Source organism: Betta splendens, chromosome 8 (assembly GCF_900634795.4).
Source record: "Betta splendens chromosome 8, fBetSpl5.4, whole genome shotgun sequence".
NCBI classification, from domain to species: Eukaryota; Metazoa; Chordata; class Actinopteri; order Anabantiformes; family Osphronemidae; genus Betta; species Betta splendens.
In genome coordinates, this window is record NC_040888.2 from 5,024,023 (window position 1) to 5,046,266 (window position 22,244).

The following is a 22,244-nucleotide window of genomic DNA, read 5'->3' on the forward strand; positions in this document are numbered from 1 at the left end:
ACAAGAACTGAACCAACTTACTAACTGGGATCTTGTAAAACACTAGGCCCTTTTACTACTAATATGAAGGTTACAAGTGTCACAGCTCATGTCATTTAGTCACTGCAATTACTCATTTCCGGTTTTATTTTGTCACCACTTCCTGTCTCAGTCATTGTTAGTTTCAGCCAGCCTTACTTCCGGTTCTAATCAACTCACCTGTTACCCATCTAGTCATCATCACTCCGCATTTAAGCACCAGCTCTAGCCCTGCCCAGTTGCCAGATTGTCTTTGTTATTGCCAGCAGTCCAGCATTAATTCATGTCTTCATGTCTTCTTTTGTGACCGACCTTGTTTTCCCTGACCTAGACTAGACCTAGACGTCTAGGTGCCTCACCTGTGATACCGCCTTGCCGTAAGTCTGACCTAAGCCTGCCTTCTGACCACCGACTGTCTAATCCCTGCCTGTACTGTAACTGCCGCCTTTGTGTACCGACCTTTGCCTGCCTGACGACGAGTTATAATAAATCCTTATTATCACCGAGCTTTGGCTCCGCCGTGCATGTGGGTCCGCTACCTAGAGCGCCGTGACAGTACAATCTGGCCAGACTCGGACCCAGCCGGCGTCCTGCATCTGTTTAAGGTCAGTAGTTGATTTTGTTTTTTGTGTACGTGGACAACGCACAGTCGCGATGGTTTTTACCTGCTCGAGTCTGGCGGAGGACCTCCGCTGGTGCTTCGAGGAGTTTGCGAAGGATTATGCAGTCGCCGCTTTGTCAGATCAAGCTTACGTTCCTGTTGCCGCTCAGTCTGGTCCTGTTCACGTTCCTGTTGCCGCTCCGGCAGTTCAAGCGGAAGTGCCTGTTGCTGCTCAGTTGGGTCACGCTCTCGCTCCAGACGCTGTCCAGTTGGATCCCGTTCATGCCTTGGCCCCATCTTCTGCATCAGTCACGGCGGGTGAGGAGATGGAATCCACATCGGGTCGTCGGCGGCCCAGACGGCGTCGACAAAAGCCGGTTCCCCCTGTCCAGGCTCCAGAGGACTCGGCCACTGAGATCAAGCAACCCTCTCCTCCAGCAGAGGGCCTCCTTGCTCCATCAGACGACATCCCCACCTCCATCGCAGGCATCCCGGACAGCACCTTCCAGCGGATCCGTGCTCAATGTGCCCCTCCAGTCCTGTTCCTGTTTGCCCATTACCTGAACTCCGCGGTGGCAGCGACCGACCCAATTACCAAGGAGCATCGCTTCCGTGAAGCTGCCAGGCTCATCGCTCGAAAGCCTGCACTGCGCGAGGCCCTGGGTTTCACTGAACCACCGTCAGAGCCCGCACCCGTTCCTGCGTCTAAGCCCGCACCCGTTCCTGCGTCTAAGCCCGCACCCGTTCCTGCGTCTAAGCCCGCACCCGTTCCTGCGTCTCAAGCTGCGTCGGTTCCTGCGTCACAGTCTACGCCTCAATATGCGACTCTGTCCACACCCAGTCCTGCCTTGGCCTCAGCTCAGCCACATCAAGCTTAAGCTCAAGCCCAAGCCTCAGCTCAGCCACATCACGCTCAAGCTCAAGCCTCAGCTCAGCCACGTCACGCTCAAGCCCAAGCCTCAGCTCAGCCACGTCACGCTCAAGCCCAAGCCTCAGCTCAGCCACGTCACGCTCAAGCTCAAGCCTCAGCTCAGCCACGTCACGCTCAAGCTCCAGCTTTACGCCAGCTAGTGGGCACCCCTTGCCAGCCAAACCAGGCCTCAGTCCTTGTCGACCTACCTGTTGAGGTGGTTCCTGTTCCTGTCGGCTCCTGTGCGGATGCCGTTCTAGTTCCTGTTCCTGTCGGCTCCAGCGAGGACGCCGTTCTAGTTCCTGCCACTGTCGGCCTCGGAGAGATCCCCAGGAGGGGGTCGCACCCGTCGCAGTGCCTGCTGCGGTTCCCAAAGATCCCCAGGAGGGGGTCGCGCCTGCTGCAGTTCCTGCCGGCCTCCAGGAGGGGGTCGTTCCTGTTGCAGCTCCCGCTGCAGTCCCTGCCGACCTCCAGGAGGGGGTCGCTCCTGCCGCGGCTCCTGCTGCAGTCCCTGCCGGCCTCCAGGAGGGGGTCGTTCCAGCTCCGGTTTGTGCCGGCCTCCAGGAGGGAGTCGGTCCAGCTTTGTTTCCTGCTGGCCTCCAGGATGAGGAGGTCGTCCCAGCTTCAGCTCCTGGCGGTCCAGTCCCCGGTGGGCAGGAGGTGGTCGGCCCGTTTCTGGTTCCCGTGTTTTTTGGGTCAGTGTGTGCAGGTGCAGCTCCTGGTGGTCCGACCACGTCTACCTTAGTCCCTGGTGATCTGGCACAGATCGCGTCTGCCTCGGTTCCTGGTGATCTGGCACAGATCGCGTCTGCCTCGGTTCCTGGTGATCTGGCACAGATCGCGTCTGCCTCGGTTCCTGGTGATCTGGCACAGATCGCGTCTGCCTCGGTTCCTGGTGATCTGGCACAGATCGCGTCTGCCTCGGTTCCTGGTGATCTGGCACAGATCGCGTCTGCCTCAGCTCCTGGTGGCCCGGTCCCGGCCACGCTCGTCTCAGCCCCTGGTGGTCCGGCGCCTGCTCGGTCTCGTCGGTGGTTCCGGCTTCGTCTCTGGTTCCGGCCTCATCTCCGGTTCCGGCTTCGTCTCTGGTTCCGGCCTCATATCCATGTCTGTCCTCGTCGCTGGTTCCGGCATCCCGCCGTTGCCGATCGCCACACCTCCTCAGCCCCCTAGAGCACCGCTGGTCTGGAGAGCACCAACGCATGTGTTTGGCCAATGAAGGCGTCTTGTTCCGACGCCGGCCTCCTAGGACTCCAGCCTTGCCCTCGGGCACAAGATGTGCCGTCTCGGCCTGGCGGCTGCGCGGCCGTGGCTCTCCTCATCACCACCCTCCTTGAGGAAGTATCTGGACTTTGTATTTCCCCCGTCATGGACTCATTACTCATGGACTTTATTCTGTTCCTGCAAGTCATTCTGTGTGTTTTGATCCTCTCGTTTTCTGTTCTAGCCTGTCACCCATCTTGCTTGGTTGTGTTTTGTTTTGGTCGTCTTGGAATCCGCCCTAGACGGGGGGGGGTTCTGTCACAGCTCATGTCATTTAGTCACTGCAATTACTCATTTCCGGTTTTATTTTGTCACCACTTCCTGTCTCAGTCATTGTTAGTTTCAGCCAGCCTTACTTCCGGTTCTAATCAACTCACCTGTTACCCATCTAGTCATCATCACTCCGCATTTAAGCACCAGCTCTAGCCCTGCCCAGTTGCCAGATTGTCTTTGTTATTGCCAGCAGTCCAGCATTAATTCATATCTTGTTTTGTGACCAACCCTGTTTTCCCTGACCTTGCCGCCTGCCTCACCTGTGATACCGCCTTGCCGTAAGTCTGACCTAAGCCTGCCTTCTGACCACCGACTGTTTAATCCCTGCCTGTACTGTAACTGCCGCCTTTGTGTACCGACCTTTGCCTGCCTGACGACGAGTTATAATAAATCCTTATTATCACCGAGCTTTGGCTCCGCCGTGCATGTGGGTCCGCTACCTAGAGCACCGTGACAACAAGAAGACATTACAAAAAAAAGCTGAAAAGTTGACAAAATGAAAACAATGAAAAACATGCTGGGTAAAGCAAATATATAAAACTATTTAAAAACTACACTTAAAAACATAAAGGTAGTTACTATGAGAAAATATGGATAAAAGGAAGTAGTAAAAGTAAAGAAGTAGAAAAAGTTAACATCACTTCAATCAATAAATCCGTGAATAATGTACCGTACCCATGATTTACAGATGTTTAAGACACTGGTCTCATCAACCTACACTATCTTCATAAAATAAAGTAAAAAAGATAAAAGCAATGTAATGTAATAATAAACTGAAAAAGTAAAAAAAAACGTCTCTAAAAACAACATATAGCCCCAAAAAAATATAGTAAAATGTTACTCATAAATAGAAGTAAATTATAACTTGGTTACAGTGGTTGAGACCAGGAAATATAAGCACATGTTTGACTTTGATTAGGTTCAGTCTACAGCTGCTTCCTTCTTTCAGCAACCCTGAAACCAGAGATAAACTGTGAATAGTCACTATGTGAAATATTTTTTCCAGTGCATTAGATTATTACAGTAAATGTTTAAACATGTTTTACTCAGTTAGTTAGATTCTTCATGTGAGCTTTCCTCTAGTTGCTTGTAATATTTCTTCATCTGATCAAGCTCTGCTGAGAAATCTAACGGAAAGCAAGTACCTTACTAATTACAGAAATTTAAACAAGTCAGTTTTTCAAAGATGGTAGTTATTGATTTCAATGCATTTTAATTACCTGGAATAATGTGATCATCTGTCTTGAGTGACAACTCTATTGCTTCATTCAGAGATTCCATCAGTGTCTCCAGGATCTCCTCCTATTTTAGAATCAAAAGTACTCATCATGTCTCACTAGTGAAGCACTCATCATGTCTCACTAGTGATAATAATTATTATTACTGATAATAATAATAATGAGTGCATATTTGTGAAGCACTCTGCAGGGATGTTACTATAGCGACAAGCTACAGTATAAGTATTTCTCAAACACAGATTAAGCTGTCCTATACAGTTAATTATGTGCTATACTATATCATGACTACTTCACACTTGATCCAGGTAATAAATAGCTGGGTAGAAAAAAAAGCAGGAGAAAGTAGCTTTAGTACCAGGGTTGGTTAATATGGACCAAGTTGTCATGAAAATCATGTGTGGCTCAACATGTTTGTTTTTAATAATAAAATGTGACTAACCATCAACATCTGCAGGTATTGTAACATAATGCGTTTAGCATTCTTAAACATGGTCTTCTTTGAATCATGTAAATGTGTCTTCAGTGTCTCCCTCATGCTTTTTAGTTTGTGTTTTCCTCTAAATTTTGCTGCTTCTATAGTAAAACAAAAATGTTTCATGAAAAATAGATTTACTTAGTACTTGTGATCAATATAAAGGTCAAGTTACATTAGTTACAGTACTTTTATATCCATCTTGCATAGTGTCCTCGATCATCTCAGTCAGGCTGCTGTAGATTGTTTTCTTTCGATCACGAATAATTTTGGTGAGTCTTGTCTTAATTCTTTCTTCCTATGAGAGAGTTAGACAAATCCAATTATGTATTATATACTTTTCTAAAATAAAAGCAACAGGTGATATGTTTCTCTGGTAATTTCTGAACTGTTTGACACAGATACGGTATGTACAGTATGTGTCAGCAGCTATACTGTGTATGTAATAATGCACTAGTAACTAAGTAAAAAAGAAAACCTCTATAGATTTGTTTTTTATCAGTAGGTTTACCACTGTTTACACTTTACCTCTATCTTTAGAAATATCATTTGCAGTTCAACAGCTTTGTACTTTTCAATCAGCTTCTCTGTGTCCAGGGAAAAGGCGTTGATGACTTCACTGAATGGTTTTCCTTCATTCCTGAAAGATTATGAAATACTTTTAAATTAAAAAAAAAAAACATTTAAGTTAATTCAGTTGTTAAGTTTTGTCATAATGTCTTATGGAAAGGTGTTCCTGAACGTCTCATCACTGCTGTCAGTCAGCTTTTTTCCCCTTCATTCCTGAAAGATTATGAAATACTACAAAATTTGTTTTTTTTTAACGTAATAATGGTGTTAGTTATTTAAAAACAAATTCTGCCAACAAAAGAAATGCAGAGGAAAGAGGGCGGCATAATGACAATCAAAGGGAAGGTAACAACAGTGGGAGAGCTGTTGCTGTTTCTAATTATTAGTTATGAGTTAATTCAGTTGTTAAGTACTGTCATAATGTCTTACGGGAAGGTGTTCCTGAATATCTCATCAATGCTGTCAGTCAGCTTTGAGCTTAACTTCATATTGAGGTTTATGGGTTTTCCTTTTGTTCGTTTGTGGACACCACTGCGCTCAACGACACTCGATAATGTTTTATGGAAACCACTGCCTTTTTGTCTCTTTAGAGGAAAAGAGGAAAACAGGAGATCTTGAGACATCTGAATTAATCAAATGTTGTTCAAATGTAACTGTTGTTTAAATACATACTGGATATAAAAACCTGTGCAAGGTTTCTTCACATGAACTTTCTGAATTTCTAACTCCGTCAATCAGACATTCTTCAAAATCCTTATAAGTCTTTTTCATGGTTTCTGCAATTTTCTGAAATTCCTGCTGTAACTTTTCTTCAAGTCGTAGGCAGACCTCAGTTTTGCTGTCAGCCTGTAATTAAATATAATTATTCAATTCTATTTCAATTTCAATTCAATTTTATTTACATAGCGCCAAATCACAAAAAAGTTATCTCAAGGCACTTTACAAAGTAATGTTTAAGACCTCACACAACTAAACCCAACAAATCCCACATACAGCAAGCATTTAATTTGACAGCAACAGTGGAGAGGAAAAACTCCCTCTCTAACGAGGAAGAAACCTCCAGCAGAACCAGGCTGGATGTGGGCGGCCATCTGCCTCGACCGGTTGGGGTGAGGGGCTAGAGAGAGAGAAAAGCACAGCAACAACAACAAGCAACAACAGAGCACAGGCAGGATGGTTGGACCAGGGACTGGATACAGGCAGGATGGTTTGATCCACAGCTGCCCATCACAGGCACACAACTTTGAGTCCAATGATCCCTGTAGGTGAGGACAGAGTGGAGGAGAGAGAGAGAGAGAGAGAGAGAGAGAGAGAGAGAGAGAGAGAGAGAGAGAGTGGGAGTGAAGCACAACTACTGGAGAGAAAGAGACAAGGTTAGTTGAACATAGAACAATGATGGGAGGTTATTGGACAGAAGAGGTAGAAGGAAACAGAGGAGCTCAGTGTATAAATTAAGTCCCCCAGCAGTCTATGTCTATTGTAGCTTAACTAAGAGATGGTTCCTGTGACTAACAATCATTGGCAGTGACCTGAACCATCTCTAACTATAAGCTTTATCAAAAAGGAAGGTTTTAAGCCTGATCTTAAAGGTGAATGTGTGTCAGCTTCTCAAAGCTGAACAGGGAGCTGGTTCCAGAGGAGAGGAGCTTGGTAGCTAAAAGCTCTGCCTCCCGTTCTACATTTAAAGACTCTAGGAAAGTAGCCCAGCGCGCTGAGAACGAAGCGTTCTGCTGGGAGCATAAGGAACTATGAGGTCTTTAAGATAAGAAGGAGCTTTATCATTGAGTACTTTGTTGGTGAGTAGAAGAATTTAAAATTCTATCCTACATTTTACAGGCAGCCAGTGCAGAGAAGCTAATGTAGGAGAAATGTGATCTCTCTTCCTAAGTCCTGTCAGGACTCTGGCTGCAGCATTTTAAATAAGCTGTAGGCTTTTTAAGGAGCTGTTAGGACATCCTATGAGTAAGCAGTTAACAGTAGTCCAGCCTAGAGGTAACAAATGCATGGATCAGTTTCTCTGCATCGCTCTGAGAGAGGATGCTTCTGATTTTAGCTATATTTCTAAGATGAAAGTAGGCGGTTCTGGAGATTTGTTTAATGTATGATGTAAAAGAGAGATCCTGGTCAAAGATGACACCAAGGTTCCTCACAGTAGAATCTGAAGCTAATGTTATGCCATCCAGGGAGGCTATCTGACTCAATAGTGTCTCTCTCAGATTTTTAGGCCCAACAATAAGAATTTCAGTTTTAAGTTGAAGGAAGTTTTGGGACATCCAGGATTTGATGTCTTTTAAACAACCCTGAATTTTGACTAGTTGATCTGTTTCATTTGGTTCCAAGGACATATATCGCTGAGTATCATCTGCGTAAAAAAATGAAAATTAATAGAATGCTTTCTAATAATCTCACCTAGAGGAGACATGTATAGGCTAAACAGAATTGCACCAAGCACGGAACCCTGTGGTACTCCATAGCTAATCCTTGTGCATGTGGAGAATTTCTCATTAACATGAACAAACGGGAATCTGTTCAACAAATAGGATTTAAACCATCCCAATGCTGTTCCTTTAATCCCGATTCTATGTTCTAGTGTCTGTAATAGAATGTTATAATCAATTGTATCAAATGCAGCACTAAGATCTAACAGGACAAGGACAGAAACTAGACCATTGTCCGAAGCTAATAGAAAATCATTAGTGACTCTAATCAGAGCTGTTTCTGTGCTATGATGTTTTCTAAATCCTGACTGAAAATCTTCGTACAGGTTATTCCCACTCAGGTGGTAAGATAATTGTTTAGCCACGATTTTTTCAAGAATCTTGGAAATAAAGGGTAAATTTGAAATGGGCCTATAGCTGGCTAGTTCTCCAGGGTCCAGGGTTGGTTTTTTCAATAGAGGTTTGACCACAGCCACCTTTAAAGCCTGTGGTACATAGCCTAAATGTAAAGATTGGTTGATTTGATTTAATATGGACGAGCTGATTAAAGATAGAACTTCTTTGAGTAATCTGGTTGGGATTGGATCTAAAAGACAAGTGGACGATTTGGAAGAGTTGATTATTAAGGTTAACTCCATATGAGTTATGGGGAAGAAGCTGTCTAGGTAAAACAGAGGATTTAGTATATTTAAAGTTGATGGATCTAGACAGTGCTTTCTGTCACTTGGAAGAAGTCGCTGCTGAATGTTTTTTCTAATGGTGATAATTTTATTAGTAAAGTAGTTCATAAAGTCATTGCTGCTGAGATTTAAGGGGATAGTAGACTCAACACAGCTATGACTCTTAGTCAGCCTGGCTACAGTGCTAAAAAGGAAACTTGGGGTTGTTTTTATTTTCCTCAATTAGGGAGGAAGAATATGTTTTTCTAGCAGCATAAAGTGCTTTTTTATATTTCATAGACTGTCCTTCCATGCAATGCAATTTACATTCATTTTGTTAGAACGCCACTGTCTTTCTAGTTGTCTGGTCCTGTGCTTTTGGCTGCGGATCTCTGAGTTATACCACGGAGCTAACATTGAGGCAAAAGATGATGGAATCATCTGCTTGAATCTGGCAACAGCGCTGTCAGATAAACATCTGCTATAGTAACATTTCTTCCCAGCTATTGTAAGGTCAATTATGCTAAATTTAAAAGTTAATAAGAAATGGTCAGATAACAGAGGGTTTTGGGGAAGAACTATTAAATTATCAATTTCAACCCTATATGTCAGGACAAGATCGAGGGTATGCTTAAAACGATGAGTGGGTTCATTTACCTGCTGTGTAAAACCAATAGTGTCTATTAAGGAGTTAAAAGCAGTGCTGAGACAGTTACTGTCAACATCTACACGAATGTTAAAGTCTCCACAATACAATATAATTCTACAATATAATTGAAAGCAATCGACAAAATGTCTAAAAATCAATGTGTTTTTTAAATATTTGTTTTTTACAGTGAAGAACTTGCTACCATTTCAAGTAACACAAGTGTAGTTACAAAGAAAACAATTCAATTGACCTTTTAATTATTTCAGCCAATATATTTGTCTAATGGTAATTGTCGCACTTAATATGCAGCTACCTAAGTCAGTACTTGAACCTACCGTGTCTCTGCTGCGGGCTCCTTGCATCAATGACAGAATCCCATAAGCTCCAGAAACAAAGTTTAATGTTTCTGAGTGACAGTCGTTGAGATTTTGCAGAAACTTCTGAAGTTGGGGTATTTCTGGAAAAAGTAAGTTCGTACTTTTATATTTCTGTACCTAAATGACTTTGGCCAGGTGTTACTTAAAATCTTAAAGACTATAAACGAAGTAATACATAAATTCAGCTAAACGTTCTCTTTTTTATGCTTTACTGACCAGTTTCATCAAGCTGTAGAACAGAAGGTTTAGATTGCTTTTCTTTCCGAAACAATTTGGAGCTCACTGTGAACACTTTGAAACATCCATCATTGAAATGTTTCTGTAACAAAAGTGGTGAGTTTTAATGTAAACATCTTTCCCAGATGTTGTAGCTGCTGTAAATCTAGATAAACTACCTTGACATTGTTTAGTGTGTTGAATTTTTTCTGTACTTCATCCTTGGCTTTCATGTTTCTTTTAAATATGTGACCACGAACTGCATCTCTTGAACTGTAACAGATTATTATTATTATTATTATTATTGTGCTTGAAGAAAAGACATAAAAGCTCATCTGTTGTTGTGTTAATTATGTTTTAAAATATTTTTTTTGCGATTTTATGTAAAATATTATTACAATTCTATAAAAATTACTTCAGCCATTCATTTACATTATCAATATTTGAAATCTAAAACCACTCACAGCTCATCAAATTTTTCAGAATATTCAGACTTGGTGCAGATGAAGTGAATCTGCTGACACTGGCCTCCGTTTCCTATGAGGCTGCAGGCACTTTCCAGGATCTCCCAGGCGTCGTCCTCTGATGCTGCTCGATTAATGTCAGTCACAATCCACACAGTGGAGCAACTTCCAACAAACTGAAGGGACGTAACAAATACATTTTCAGTACTAATAGAACTGTAAAAAATGCAGATAAAATAAAATAGTCGTATAATAAACCTGAAGTAGCAAATATAAATCATACGATAAAAATAAAATAAATCACCTCTTTCCACATTTCGTTTCTGCTCCTGTTACAGTCCCCATTTCCAGGAAGGTCCACAAGTGTGACGTGCTGGAGAAGAGGATTTTTAGGCACCCTGACAGTCACACACTTCACCAGGGGCCAGTACCACCTCTTCTCTGCTTCATCAATGGACTCACTTATCGTGTATTTCAGTAATTTTGCTGACAGTTCTGCACCCTGCAAGAAACAGTGCAATTTTAAAAGGGCAGTTCAAGGTAATTTTGTTCACCTGAACATTCAAAACATTTTCACATTTAAAACCATCTGAACCCCTTAAAATCAGTTACCTACTGTACCTACAGTACTAAATACCTACTGAAATTTAAATTTAACTACAATTTGTAATTGTTAAACTATGTTTGAGTTGTGCAAGCCTTATTCTAATTCTGAATTTATAATGATTGTCTGATATTCAATATAAACAACATGTATGCGTATTATGAAGTTAAATTCTCAAAATTCTGACATACAGATTCAGATGTCAAAAATTTCTTCTTGTCCATGAGAAACTCTGGGATTTCTTTAAAATATTTGCTGTCCAGGAGGTTTTCAAGGGGAGGTTTATTTCTCCATTCTTCTCCATACAATGCTGTTAGCTTGTCTTCAATTTCGTGATCGTCCCCTACATTATTATACAAACACCACAGCTCATCCTTCCAGTCCTAAAATACAAACACAAACATGTTTGCAGGTGCATCTGTAAAAACTAAATGTACTGTAAAACAACCTTTTTTAAAAATTACTTTTAATGCTGCTTCTATTAAAGGTAAACATGTAATTTTACCTCTTTTAAAATGAACTCTATCTCTGCCTCATACTTAAAATTGAGCATGTTGGCCTCCACTTTAATCATGACGGAGGTACATGCTTTGAAATCTCCAGAGGGCAGAAGGTTAAACTCTTCAATGACGGCGTTTATCAGAGAGCTCTTTCCAGCTCCACTTCTGCCAAAGACACCGATGAGCTCCCTTTTGTCAGTCTCCAATCCACGAATTTTACTCCTGTACAATTTAAATTCACAATGTAATATGAAGCTTAAACATGTTCTACACAACTCTTCTGAAAAATATTTACTTGCTGTCAAACAACGAAGCACCTGTCTACAAAATAAAATTAGTTTGTGCTGAGTAATGATTATAACAACCAGGAATGAAGAAATATAACACTAACTTCAGGAAATCATTGAGTTTTGTGTGTTCATCCAAATGCAGTCTCCCATGGACTTGACTCATGATGCTTTTCCCACAAGAAAGTATGATTTCTTCTGTAATGTAAAAACACTTAAAACTAAGATATATGCAAGAAAAACTATACACTGTCAATAATGTAGTATGCCTGCTGGTCTATAATCAGGGTTCAGTTACCAATGAAGGGGTTATGCAATAATGTTACGAATACCTGACATTAATAACAACATTAGGATGAATAACACCTATGCTGTTGTTATAACATTTGAATTGAAACTAGTCAATTATGAAAGTATTCTATTTGGCTAATAAAAGTATTTAAACAAATAAACTATTTATAAACAAATCATTACATGCTGGAGGGCCACAAAATACCTGAGTTTGATCCTATGAAGCCAGGTTTTTGCCTCTTAGATGGTGGCTGCAATTCACCATCAAGGTCCAAGGCTCTGTTTCCTTATTTTAAAAAGCAGAATGTGTTTTTTACTTTGTATATATTACTATTATATCACAGCTAGTAGAGTTACTCTACTAGCTGTGATATAATTGTAATATAATTGTAAAATCTTGCAGAGAGAGAAGGAAGGAAGGCCACCACAGACTCATAGAACATCCTCAGCATGGAGCTGCAGACGTTAAAGGACCTGAGTCTGAGGAGCTCTGCACCTATATCTTTAGGTTCCTTAGGATCTTAGCTTTTATTTGAGCCGTAGCCGTTTTTTGTGTTAAGTATCGCAGCAGTAGAGCCACAAATATGTGACGCAGGTGTCGCTACATGCTATCTATCTTTATATGGTGTTGAAGCCCAGACTCTGCTGTTTAATTTGATTTAAGGCATTGTGGTGGAAATTTTCCATAAAGAAGTAGATGAGAGAGAGTTGTCCTTTTGTGCAATTTATTGAAATAATAAAGAAAATAAAAATAATGGGGAAAGCAAATAAAAAGCATGGATGTTGATCGTGCACATCAACAAACCAAAAACCAGCTGGGGAGATCAGTGCACACACCACGAAGGTGTGATGCAAAGAGCCCACGATCCTCAAGTTGCTTCTGCCTTTTAACCCCTTTCTCTGGCTCTGGTGGAATGTCTCTCTGCAGCAATGGAATTGTTTGCGCCACCTTATCTCGCTGTGAGTGAGAATGTTTGCTTTCTCACTTCTGCATCGTCATGTCTTGTTATTCAAAGGAAGGAACACCGAGCTTCCAAGACAAGATGCATTTGCTTTAACAGCCTTGGGTCTGGTGGGGAGTCAGATAGGATGGAGCCAGAGTCCGGGTGTAAAAGACAAACATATATCAGAAATTATTAGTCAGTCAAATGGAGCATCAGATGTTTAGACTTGATGTACGTCAGGGCACAAGAGATTATTTGTTTGTGTAAGAATGTTCAGTATTGCACCTAACCAGCACATGACGAGTGTGTTGGATAAGAAACAGCACATGGCAAAATTTTTCCATTACAGGCATGTTTATGTCCCAACATACTGTATCTAGCGCATTTGTTTAAGAAGTAATGCTGACCACAACCCCAGGGTCTCCTGTTTAGGTGACACCTGTTGTTTACTGCATTTATGTGGTCTGTTAAAGCCTGCACCTCTTGGGGTTTGATCTTCACCCATACCTGAACAGGTGTCAGGTTCATCCATGGAAAGTAGTTGAGGGCTACTCCCTGCTCTATCCTTATGTTCACATAACAAGCACATTTTTCTTAGGTGGGAGTTCCAACCTCACTAAAGGAATAATGTTTGAACTTCAGCCAACTTTCCTCAGCCTGAAGAAGCTACTGGGTGGTGGTGAAACATTTCTACGGAAAAGAAGACTTTCTAAGGGCACTTCTGCAGGTTCCCCTCTAAAAACAGAAAAGGTTTCAACTGCATCTCACCTTTCTCACTGGAGGCACTGGTGGATGGTCCAGCCTGAAACCAAACACACTGTGGTTGGTCACATGATTAAACATCTATAAAACCCATCCCACCCTGCCCATCCTCAGCTGAGGGTTCTATGGTTTCTAGGCATCGGCTTGTAATCTGTTTGATTCGATTAGATCTATGTATGCATATTTAGAGAAATCTGCATGATTCAGGACAAAACTTGGCATGTAGAAAACAGATTATGGATTATTATCTGCTCTAAGAATGACAGAATAAAAACATGCAGTAATTTTTGAGTTGGAATGATGCCTCTAATGTCTTTATATTTCGTGACTGTCAAGTTATTGTGACAACAACTCTGAAACCAAACTTTGGTAATCTCTGTTTTATCTGTAAACGCTGGTAAACTCTGAACTTGCAATCAATAGACTCTCCAACCAGACTACCCAGTTAAAGTACAGTATGTGCTGGAGACAATACATTCAGTACGGTAAATTGCAAATATGTACAGTGTGTTGGTTGATCTGAAAGCTTGTAAGATTTGCAAAGGCACCTAATTTTAGGATGCAAGATAAATATTTTATTTAACTCTATATTTTTGCATTGTACAATTAACTTACATTAGAAACGTCCTCTGCTTCTTGACAATTTGTTTTTGAGTCCTCCTGTAAATGAAATAAAATGTGAACAACATGAATCCTCTACTGTATGTTGACATACCGTTATCAAACAATTGTTTATACCTGTCCTGTAATTACACATACTGTAACAGCTAAGCGTTTGTCCACCTGGTGGTGCCTGCTATTGTCTAGTGTTGTCATATTACTAATGAGTTTCATTATTGTCCCCTGTTGTATTTAATGTCCTAGTTTGTATTGTATTTAAGGTCCTAGTTTGTATTGTTTCCTTGTTGGCACATTTATTACGCTGTTTCCTGCTTTTCTGTGTGCCTCATGTTTTGTATGTGTTACATATTTAGCTTTTTTGTTACAATTACTGTACCTTTTGCCTGCATTAGCAGTGCTTTTTCATTGTTTGTGTTGTAATTAACTCATTTCAGTTTCCACAGATTTGTTTGTGGGTTGTTGTATTTGGGTCATCTCTCCGGGTTTGTTTCCTCAGCAGGCCAGCTCTCTAGTTCTAGTTTGCCCAGCGCATAACATGCATCTACACTAAGGACAATGTGACAGTACTTATGCACAAAATCTTCACAGTAAAGAACTTTACCTTTAACAACTTGAGACGTTTTGTGAATTTTGCCCTTTGTCCTAATTTTGGAATCAGGCTATCAATGTGATGATCTTCAAGACACAAAAGACTTTCCTTGTCGATGCCTTTATCTGCAATTAACACATATGTGTTTATGTGTTTGCACTGTTTATAATTCCAAAATCTTGTCTTCACTACTATTTGTGCTGAAAGTCTTAAATACCAGTTTTACATCTTTACCCAAAAATACTTTACCTTCAAATCTTTCTATCAAGTTGCAGAAGCCCCATTCAGTCAATTTGTTACGAACAAAGTTATCCATGTCCAGAGACGGCAACTAAAGGGTCAACAAATAATATGCAGCATAATCATGTGGATGACATCTGTGACACTTGTGTTTTCTTCTCATGTGCTAATGTATCACTGTAGTATTTCCAAGCTACACACACTCAATTTGTAGGTTACAGTCTTCTTTGTTGCTTATTATAAAATGCTGTCATGGAGACTTGAAACGCAAACTTCCTCCTGCTGCCGATTGATCTTTTATCTCAGGCGGCTGCTTTATGCTGACGACACACTGACTGCACCATAATACCAGCAAATATAAACCTAACTAACCGGTAACAGAAATCGTAGCCCTATAGTCTACACAATGTGTTTAATGTAGAAGTAAGAATACACTTTAATAGAGTAGCGTTAATGTACTTATAGTTTAACGCTACCTCTTCAATGCACAAACGCTGAATCCTCTGGTGCCAAAATTAGCAAACTCTACTTTCAGCCCAACAACAAGGTTCTCCTAAATGAATTCAAAGCGAAAAAATCTTACAAAACTATGTAGTTTATGCATTTTTATAAACCTTCTGAGATATACACAATATACAAATTTTTACATTACCAATAAATGATATGAATACAATGTAACAGCAAGTCTTCAAAGAGTCCTCAGATGATGATGAGACGTTAAAAAAATCAAGTAATCAGCAGCGGTTTAAAAGTCAAAACTCATTCCTTAGAAAGTAAAAATGGAGGACACACCTAGAAGCATAAATACAAAAGATAAATAACAGCATACTACACATTACATACACACTGTTTACTGTATCATTAGTATGTGATGACACAAATCCACCGAATCTCCTGTGTCAAGTGTCAAAGTCACAAAGAAAAATATTCTATTCTGCAGAACGAGGGACAGGAACCGTTTAAATACATCGTTTAGCTCCTCCTCCAACAGCTCCTGAACAGCCAAGAGGCAACAAACACAACTCTAAACAGATGCCCAATGTTTTTAGTGACATAACACAGCACCTGAATGCACTGAACACGAGCCTTCAGGGACAGAATGCAGTGATAAGCAAACTGTATTCACACGTCAAAGCCTTTGGGACCAAGCTGCAACTTGGCCAAATACAATATATATTTCATAATTTGTTTTACTACATAAATCTACTGTATATTTATTTAAACATGCATTGTGCAAAAACTTGTGGCTTCATACAACTCACTTGTTGTGCAATAATGTTGCTGCACAACCATTAAGCTGGTCACCGTGTCCTAAGTCTTTTTTAAATAAAGGTGAGTTGATGCCTGGATTTCAGTGCGGCGAGTAATTGTGTTTATGGACCAAAAGATACAAACATGTTTTGTCAGTAATGCTTAGAAACAGCTAAGCCCAAACTACATAAAATTTACATTTGATTTCCATTTAATTTGATTACACAAAGTGAGTTAATTTACATTATTCTGTTTTTTCCTGTGCATCATGGGTGAACCACAATGATCAATGATCTGGTACAAACAACTGGATACACACACACTACAGTCCTTTTTAAAAACTGTAATGCAAATTGTGTTTCCACCAATTAATCTATCAAATGCTTCCACCAGAACTGGTCCATTTGAAAGTTAATTTATACAAATTATTGGGAAAGTGATGAAGACAAAAGTCACTCAAAGTTGTCTTTCTGTTGTCTTTATTCTTGCAAGAAGAGAAGTACACAGACAGTGTACTGTCCCTGTGTAGTTCTGAAGCTCCTATAGCTGAGGCTCATCTTAAATTAACCACTGTTGCTTGGGAGTAGTTATAGAACCACCAGTAACCTCAGGTCTACTGTAGATACAATTATAAATATTCCTGTGTTTTAAATACAATAAAGCATGTACACTCTGGTACCTCAACAATGGTTGACTTCACTTTCAGCCCAACAAGAAAGTTCAGCAAAATTAAATGAAAAAACCTGACAGAAACAGATTTACTGAAAATAGAGTTTTGTATTGATTTGTACAGTACACTGTCACTAAGTTAATAATACTGTAATAGTATATCAGTAATTAAAATTAAATTAAATTAACTTAAAGTTAAAAAGTAAAGTTAAAAAGAATAAAACACTCAGCAACATGAAAATGAAAGTAAGAGCACACTTTGTGTTTACATACACTTTACATTTGATTACCATTTGTTTTCTTTACACAAATTCACCTACAGGTAATGGCTTCAAATGTATTGTTGAGAAGTTTTCCTCCTTCAACTTGTCATTGTGTAAATCAGGCTCTTGTTGTTTTATTCCATTGATGGGCCAGAGCTCTCACTCTGCACTGATGTTGCTGTTCCTCCTCTGCTGTCTACTGTAGATACAATTATAAATATTCCTGTGTTTTAAATACAATAAAGCATGTACACTCTGGTACCTCAACAATGGTTGACTTCACTTTCAGCCCAACAAGAAAGTTCAGCAAAATTAAATGAAAAAACCTGACAGAAACAGATTTACTGAAAATAGAGTTTTGTATTGATTTGTACAGTACACTGTCACTAAGTTAATAATACTGTAATAGTATATCAGTAATTAAAATTAAATTAAATTAACTTAAAGTTAAAAAGTAAAGTTAAAAAGAATAAAACACTCAGCAACATGAAAATGAAAGTAAGAGCACACTTTGTGTTTACATACACTTTACATTTGATTACCATTTGTTTTCTTTACACAAATTCACCTACAGGTAATGGCTTCAAATGTATTGTTGAGAAGTTTTCCTCCTTCAACTTGTCATTGTGTAAATCAGGCTCTTGTTGTTTTATTCCATTGATGGGCCAGAGCTCTCACTCTGCACTGATGTTGCTGTTCCTCCTCTGCTCTATTACAGTAGCTCTCATGTGTTTTTGTAGTGGAACAAGACAACCATCCACATACATACATTTATGCTTGATTTAAAACTTAAACTTTGATATATTTTCAGGTGTTTTCAGTGTATCAGGTTTGATGTCATAGAGGTGAACCAAGATGATAAGGACATTTCTTTCTAACAAGCAACATCAACTGAATTTCTCCACAGCGGCCATTGTGGAGTCTATCACATCACTATGACCTTGTGCTTTCTTTGAGAGTGAAGAAGCTCATCAATAGCAAACTAAATGGGCCAAACTGAGGAAGCATATGAATCAAAAATGGGTACGTGGTCACAATTCCATGTCAGTGTGAGATCATCTGCACCCAGTTGACCTTCTTTAAGTAGATTCTGGTACTTTATACCATCCATCACATGTTTAATAAAAAGCTAAAAGTTTATAGGATTTGGCCACGCACCTTGTTTTCTTACTGTATACTTACATGTACTGTATGTTGAAGTTAATCCTCCTGACCTTTTGTCATTTTTTTATGTCTTCCTAGAAATAAAGTAATTTGTTGACTGTAGCCACTGCAATCAGATAAAGGAGTGGAGTCAATCAACCATAGACATCAACACACTCTGACACCCACACTGGAAAACTCACATACCTGTTCAGTTTGTTTGTGTACACCCACATGGTTTTTATTTATGAATTTTCAATTAATCTATTTTAAAGTAAAGACTTTCACAGTGAGATGTTAACAGTTTTAATTACACCTTCATCCTTGTGGTTGTAGAAAAGTAGTCATGTAAAATTCTTGCCCAACAAGTAATTTATTTTATAGACAATAGTGCATCCTCACTATACACTGTACTGTATATATACTATATATAGTTTAACCAAACTTAAAATTCGATCATGTTTTACCTGGAAAGACATAATTCATGTATTCAGAAAACTAATGGACAGCCGTCTATATTTTGTGATAATAAGTTATTTGTTTTAAAATCAAATGCACACGTACCTGCTGTTCATCGACACAATCCTGCACAACAAGGAGTGGCATTAAACCAACTGTAATGTAAAATCAACATATTTATTAAAGAACCAGACAAATGCAGAAGTAAATTATCTGTAAAGAATGGGAGGATGAGATCATCCCATTCAAAGCTACTGATGCACAGACGGGCAAGACAGGTGAGTCTTTCTCTTCAGTTCTTCACTGAGCATTGCATTGATTTGTACACAGAATCACAGCAGGGTTTCTTCAGTGATTTTCAGTTAAATATCCAAGAAAAGCAACTGCAAAACCTAGTTTAGGTGCATAAATATGGCAGACTGTTGGGGTGAGCTCACACTTATACACTATGAAAGGTGCACAATTAGTCAGAATGTTTCTATGTGATTCCTTAGGACACGCAGGAATTTATCCACTCGTTCCAGATTGAAGCATCGCAGAAGAAATATAGCTACTTAGAACAGGAGAGAGTTGGAGCCCAGGTATTAACGTACTGTAGTTTATAGACTGAAATCCAGGGGTTCGACTCTCTTCATCCATCCATTCCATTTTCCCTAGTGCGGGGTCACGGGGTGCTGGAGCCTATCCCAGCTGGCTACGGGCGAGAGGCAGGGTCCATCGCAGGGCAACACATAGACAGACAACCATTCACTCACACCTACGGGCAATGGAGAGAAGCCAATCAACCTAATGCACGTCTTTGGGCTGTGGGAGGAAGCCGGAGAACCCGGAGAACCCGGAGAGAACCCACGCAAACACGGGGAGAACGTGCAAACTCCACACAGAAAGGCACCAGGAGATCGGCGGCAGGAACCAGGGCCGCCTCCGGGAATCGAACCCAGAACCTTCTTGCTGTGAGGCGACAGTGCCTCCGTACTCTTCATTTGTGTATATTTTGTCCCTCAGCTTCGCGCTGCCCTTTACGACGTCCATGACATCTTCTTTGAAATGCCTCTGAGGGACCGACTGTCTTTACTGCAGCAGGACCGGGAGCTCCGTGCAGAAAGGAAGTTACGAGACATGGTAACCTGATATCAGCCATTAATGAACCACATTTTATTAGTTCTTAGAAAAGCAAAACACTGAATCGTGTTCCACTGGAGGTGGATCCGCTGGGCAACGCTGTCGGGGATACCTGCTATCACAGGAACACAGTCAGTAGGGGAACCAAGGGAGTCCTCTGCCGGGGAAGAGAGCTGCTCGGTCACCACTACCGAGGTCTCGGGACCCGGGGTTCTGGAACCGCGCCCTCGCCGACGTCGTCCGGAGCGCCTGTGACTGTCCGTCGATTGAGGCGCTGGGAGCGGCGCGGGCCGGATCTCTGTAACTGGGTCCGCGTGGTGAACCGAGGCTGCGGCATCTGGAACTTGGGCTGGAGCCGTCGGAGCAGCGGCAGGAACGGAGACGTGAACCACCGGAGCGGCGGCAGGAGCGGCGACGGAAACGCGGCCAGAAGATGCGCGCAGAGCGCGTGTGAAGTCCCTCCGCATTAGCCGGAGTCCTTTAAAAAACGCCTGCACTCCGGGGTACTCACGCCACCAGAACTCGTCCTCCAGTATCTCGATGGCCAACTTCACTACGGAGAGCCGGACCTTGAGGCTGGGTGCTTCCGCATATTTCCTGGCTAAGCACTGGAGATCTCTGCGGATATCCCCGGCAAACTCGGGCAAACAAAATCCATTGCTCCGGTGAGCAATTCGTATACGGAGCAGAACAGAGAGAAAAAAGAAAAAAAAACAACGGTAACTGACCTGGGTGAAGGCTGGGCACTGGCTGGGTCCAAGTCTGGCCAGATCGTTCTGTCACGGAACGGCAGAGAAAGGACCCAAATGCACAGCGCCAGGACACGATGTAGATGGTGAAAAATGGGGGTTTATTCCAGAATCAAAGTCACAAAACAGTCCGGGTCATACACAGGTCAATATCAAAAAGGCTCAGCTCTCAGAGTTAGAATCGGCGGGCTTAGATCGGTCCAGAAACAGGCAGAGTTGAGCAACAGAGTCAGGGATTTATAATACCGGTCAGGATCAGACGAGAAGCGATGGTCAGAGATACGGAGCTGGGTCGGCAACAGGATAAGCTGAACAATAACTGCTGGAACGTGAGGTCATGGAATCAACGATCTGGCAAAGACTATGGTGACTGGTGGTGGTTTAAATACACAGGTGATTACTAATGACAGACAGGTGTGTGTAATGAGACCGGGACGTGAAACGGGAGCTAACCAGATGAAGTACTACCAAAACAAAACCGAAACTACTGCGCTAAAACAGGAAACCAAAACATAAGTGAAACCAGAGTCCTTCACAATAAAACAAGAAACAAAAACCCAGATCGTGACACCTACAGGAGAAAACCAAGAGCCCCAAGGAGATAGCGGTTCTGTCTGCGGCTACACAGAGATCTCTGGACCTGAAAAAGAAGTAGGACAAACCTCATATGGGATCTGGTGTGGATGCTAATGTTGATGATCAGTGGTTAGCAGTGATTCTGTTTGTTACTAATTCATATTGTATTACTTACATTACAGGGTCAGTGAATCTCCAGCTCAGGCTAGGAAGATGCAGCAGAAGCCAAAGAGCCCCACCACCAACAGGTGCCAAACGCCGTAGGGTTTATCCTTTACTTTGGCCCATGTTTTATGTTGTGGCTCTATATTATATATATTTTCTTTTCTTTACAGTCCTGAAGCCCAGTCAAGGCCAAAATTCTCCAGTTCAAGCACAGCTGAACCGGCAAGGGTGATTTATTGTTTCATTCCACTGATGAGAACAACTTTCCAGTTTGGTGGACTTGGTCCACATTAGCAGTAGTTACAGTGATGACATCATGCTTTATTTACAGGAGCTGGTACAGAAAGACGCCAGAGGAGAGAGTGAAGCGCTCTGACAACCTGAAGAAGCAGCATTCTCTCGGTTAACACGTCTCTACATCCCCTGATCTGTGGAACCTTTGGTCTGTTAATACAAAGTTTGCTTCAGTTAAACTCCAATAATCGCTGCTAAGAGTGTGATTGTCCTTCATCAAGTGATTGTATAAACTACCACATTGCCAGTATGTGAATGGCTGTAGATTTCTGCAATATCATAACAGATTAGTAGATGAAAGACATTACATTGTTTGTAAAAGGAAGACAGAAACAGATCAGAGCTGAAGTTCAAACTATTTCTGTGCCTAAAAACAAAGTGTCTGTAACATTTTAACCTGTTCATAAACACCCAGTGCTTTAATTTTATATTTTGTTCAAGGGCTTTTAGTTCATGTTTTATTTATTTAATGTTGCTATGTTTACAGTTCTTCAGTTTAGAAACTTGAGTGTCTTACTAAAAATATTGTGGAATAAAAAAGTATATTGTATTTGTTTACACACTGAT

At 41.1% G+C, this 22,244-nt stretch overlaps 2 protein-coding genes across 7 annotated transcripts; one reads left to right on the forward strand and one right to left on the reverse strand.

Annotated features, from left to right (window-relative positions):
- Positions 1 to 21: 21 nt before the first annotated feature.
- On the reverse strand, positions 22 to 21,098 carry LOC114860022 (nuclear GTPase SLIP-GC-like). 6 transcript variants are annotated; one of them, XR_008695409.1, is made up of 25 exons: positions 20,622 to 21,098; positions 18,877 to 18,926; positions 18,352 to 18,439; positions 15,639 to 15,778; positions 14,996 to 15,077; positions 14,759 to 14,871; positions 14,152 to 14,196; positions 13,543 to 13,576; positions 12,036 to 12,116; positions 11,644 to 11,737; positions 11,258 to 11,474; positions 10,944 to 11,135; positions 10,453 to 10,650; positions 10,149 to 10,324; positions 9,864 to 9,957; positions 9,685 to 9,787; positions 9,427 to 9,548; positions 6,018 to 6,191; positions 5,775 to 5,929; positions 5,304 to 5,415; positions 4,965 to 5,073; positions 4,743 to 4,876; positions 4,286 to 4,367; positions 3,309 to 4,019; positions 22 to 345 (listed from the first exon to the last, which is right to left on the reverse strand). XR_008695409.1 is itself a non-coding variant. In XM_055510990.1 (25 exons), the coding sequence occupies exons 5-24, from the start codon at positions 15,060 to 15,062 to the stop codon at positions 4,116 to 4,118; spliced, it is 2,379 nt and encodes a 792-aa protein (XP_055366965.1). In that variant the 5' UTR covers positions 15,063 to 15,077; positions 15,639 to 15,778; positions 18,352 to 18,439; positions 18,877 to 18,926; positions 20,622 to 21,098; the 3' UTR covers positions 376 to 4,019; positions 4,112 to 4,115. The 6 variants fall into 6 exon arrangements, 5 of the variants coding, with proteins under 5 accessions (XP_055366965.1, XP_055366963.1, XP_055366962.1 ...); XM_055510990.1 differs by lacking the exon at positions 22 to 345 and adding an exon at positions 4,112 to 4,192 and having other exon boundaries at positions 376 to 4,019; XM_055510988.1 differs by lacking the exon at positions 22 to 345 and adding an exon at positions 15,463 to 15,539 and having other exon boundaries at positions 376 to 4,019.
- Positions 19,744 to 22,227, forward strand: LOC114860896 (centriolar coiled-coil protein of 110 kDa-like). Its single transcript, XM_041071911.2, has 5 exons — positions 19,744 to 19,893; positions 21,220 to 21,293; positions 21,401 to 21,466; positions 21,554 to 21,611; positions 21,715 to 22,227. Exons 1-5 carry the CDS (start codon positions 19,819 to 19,821, stop codon positions 21,757 to 21,759), a joined length of 318 nt encoding a protein of 105 aa, XP_040927845.2. The 5' UTR covers positions 19,744 to 19,818; the 3' UTR covers positions 21,760 to 22,227.
- Positions 22,228 to 22,244: the final 17 nt, after the last annotated feature.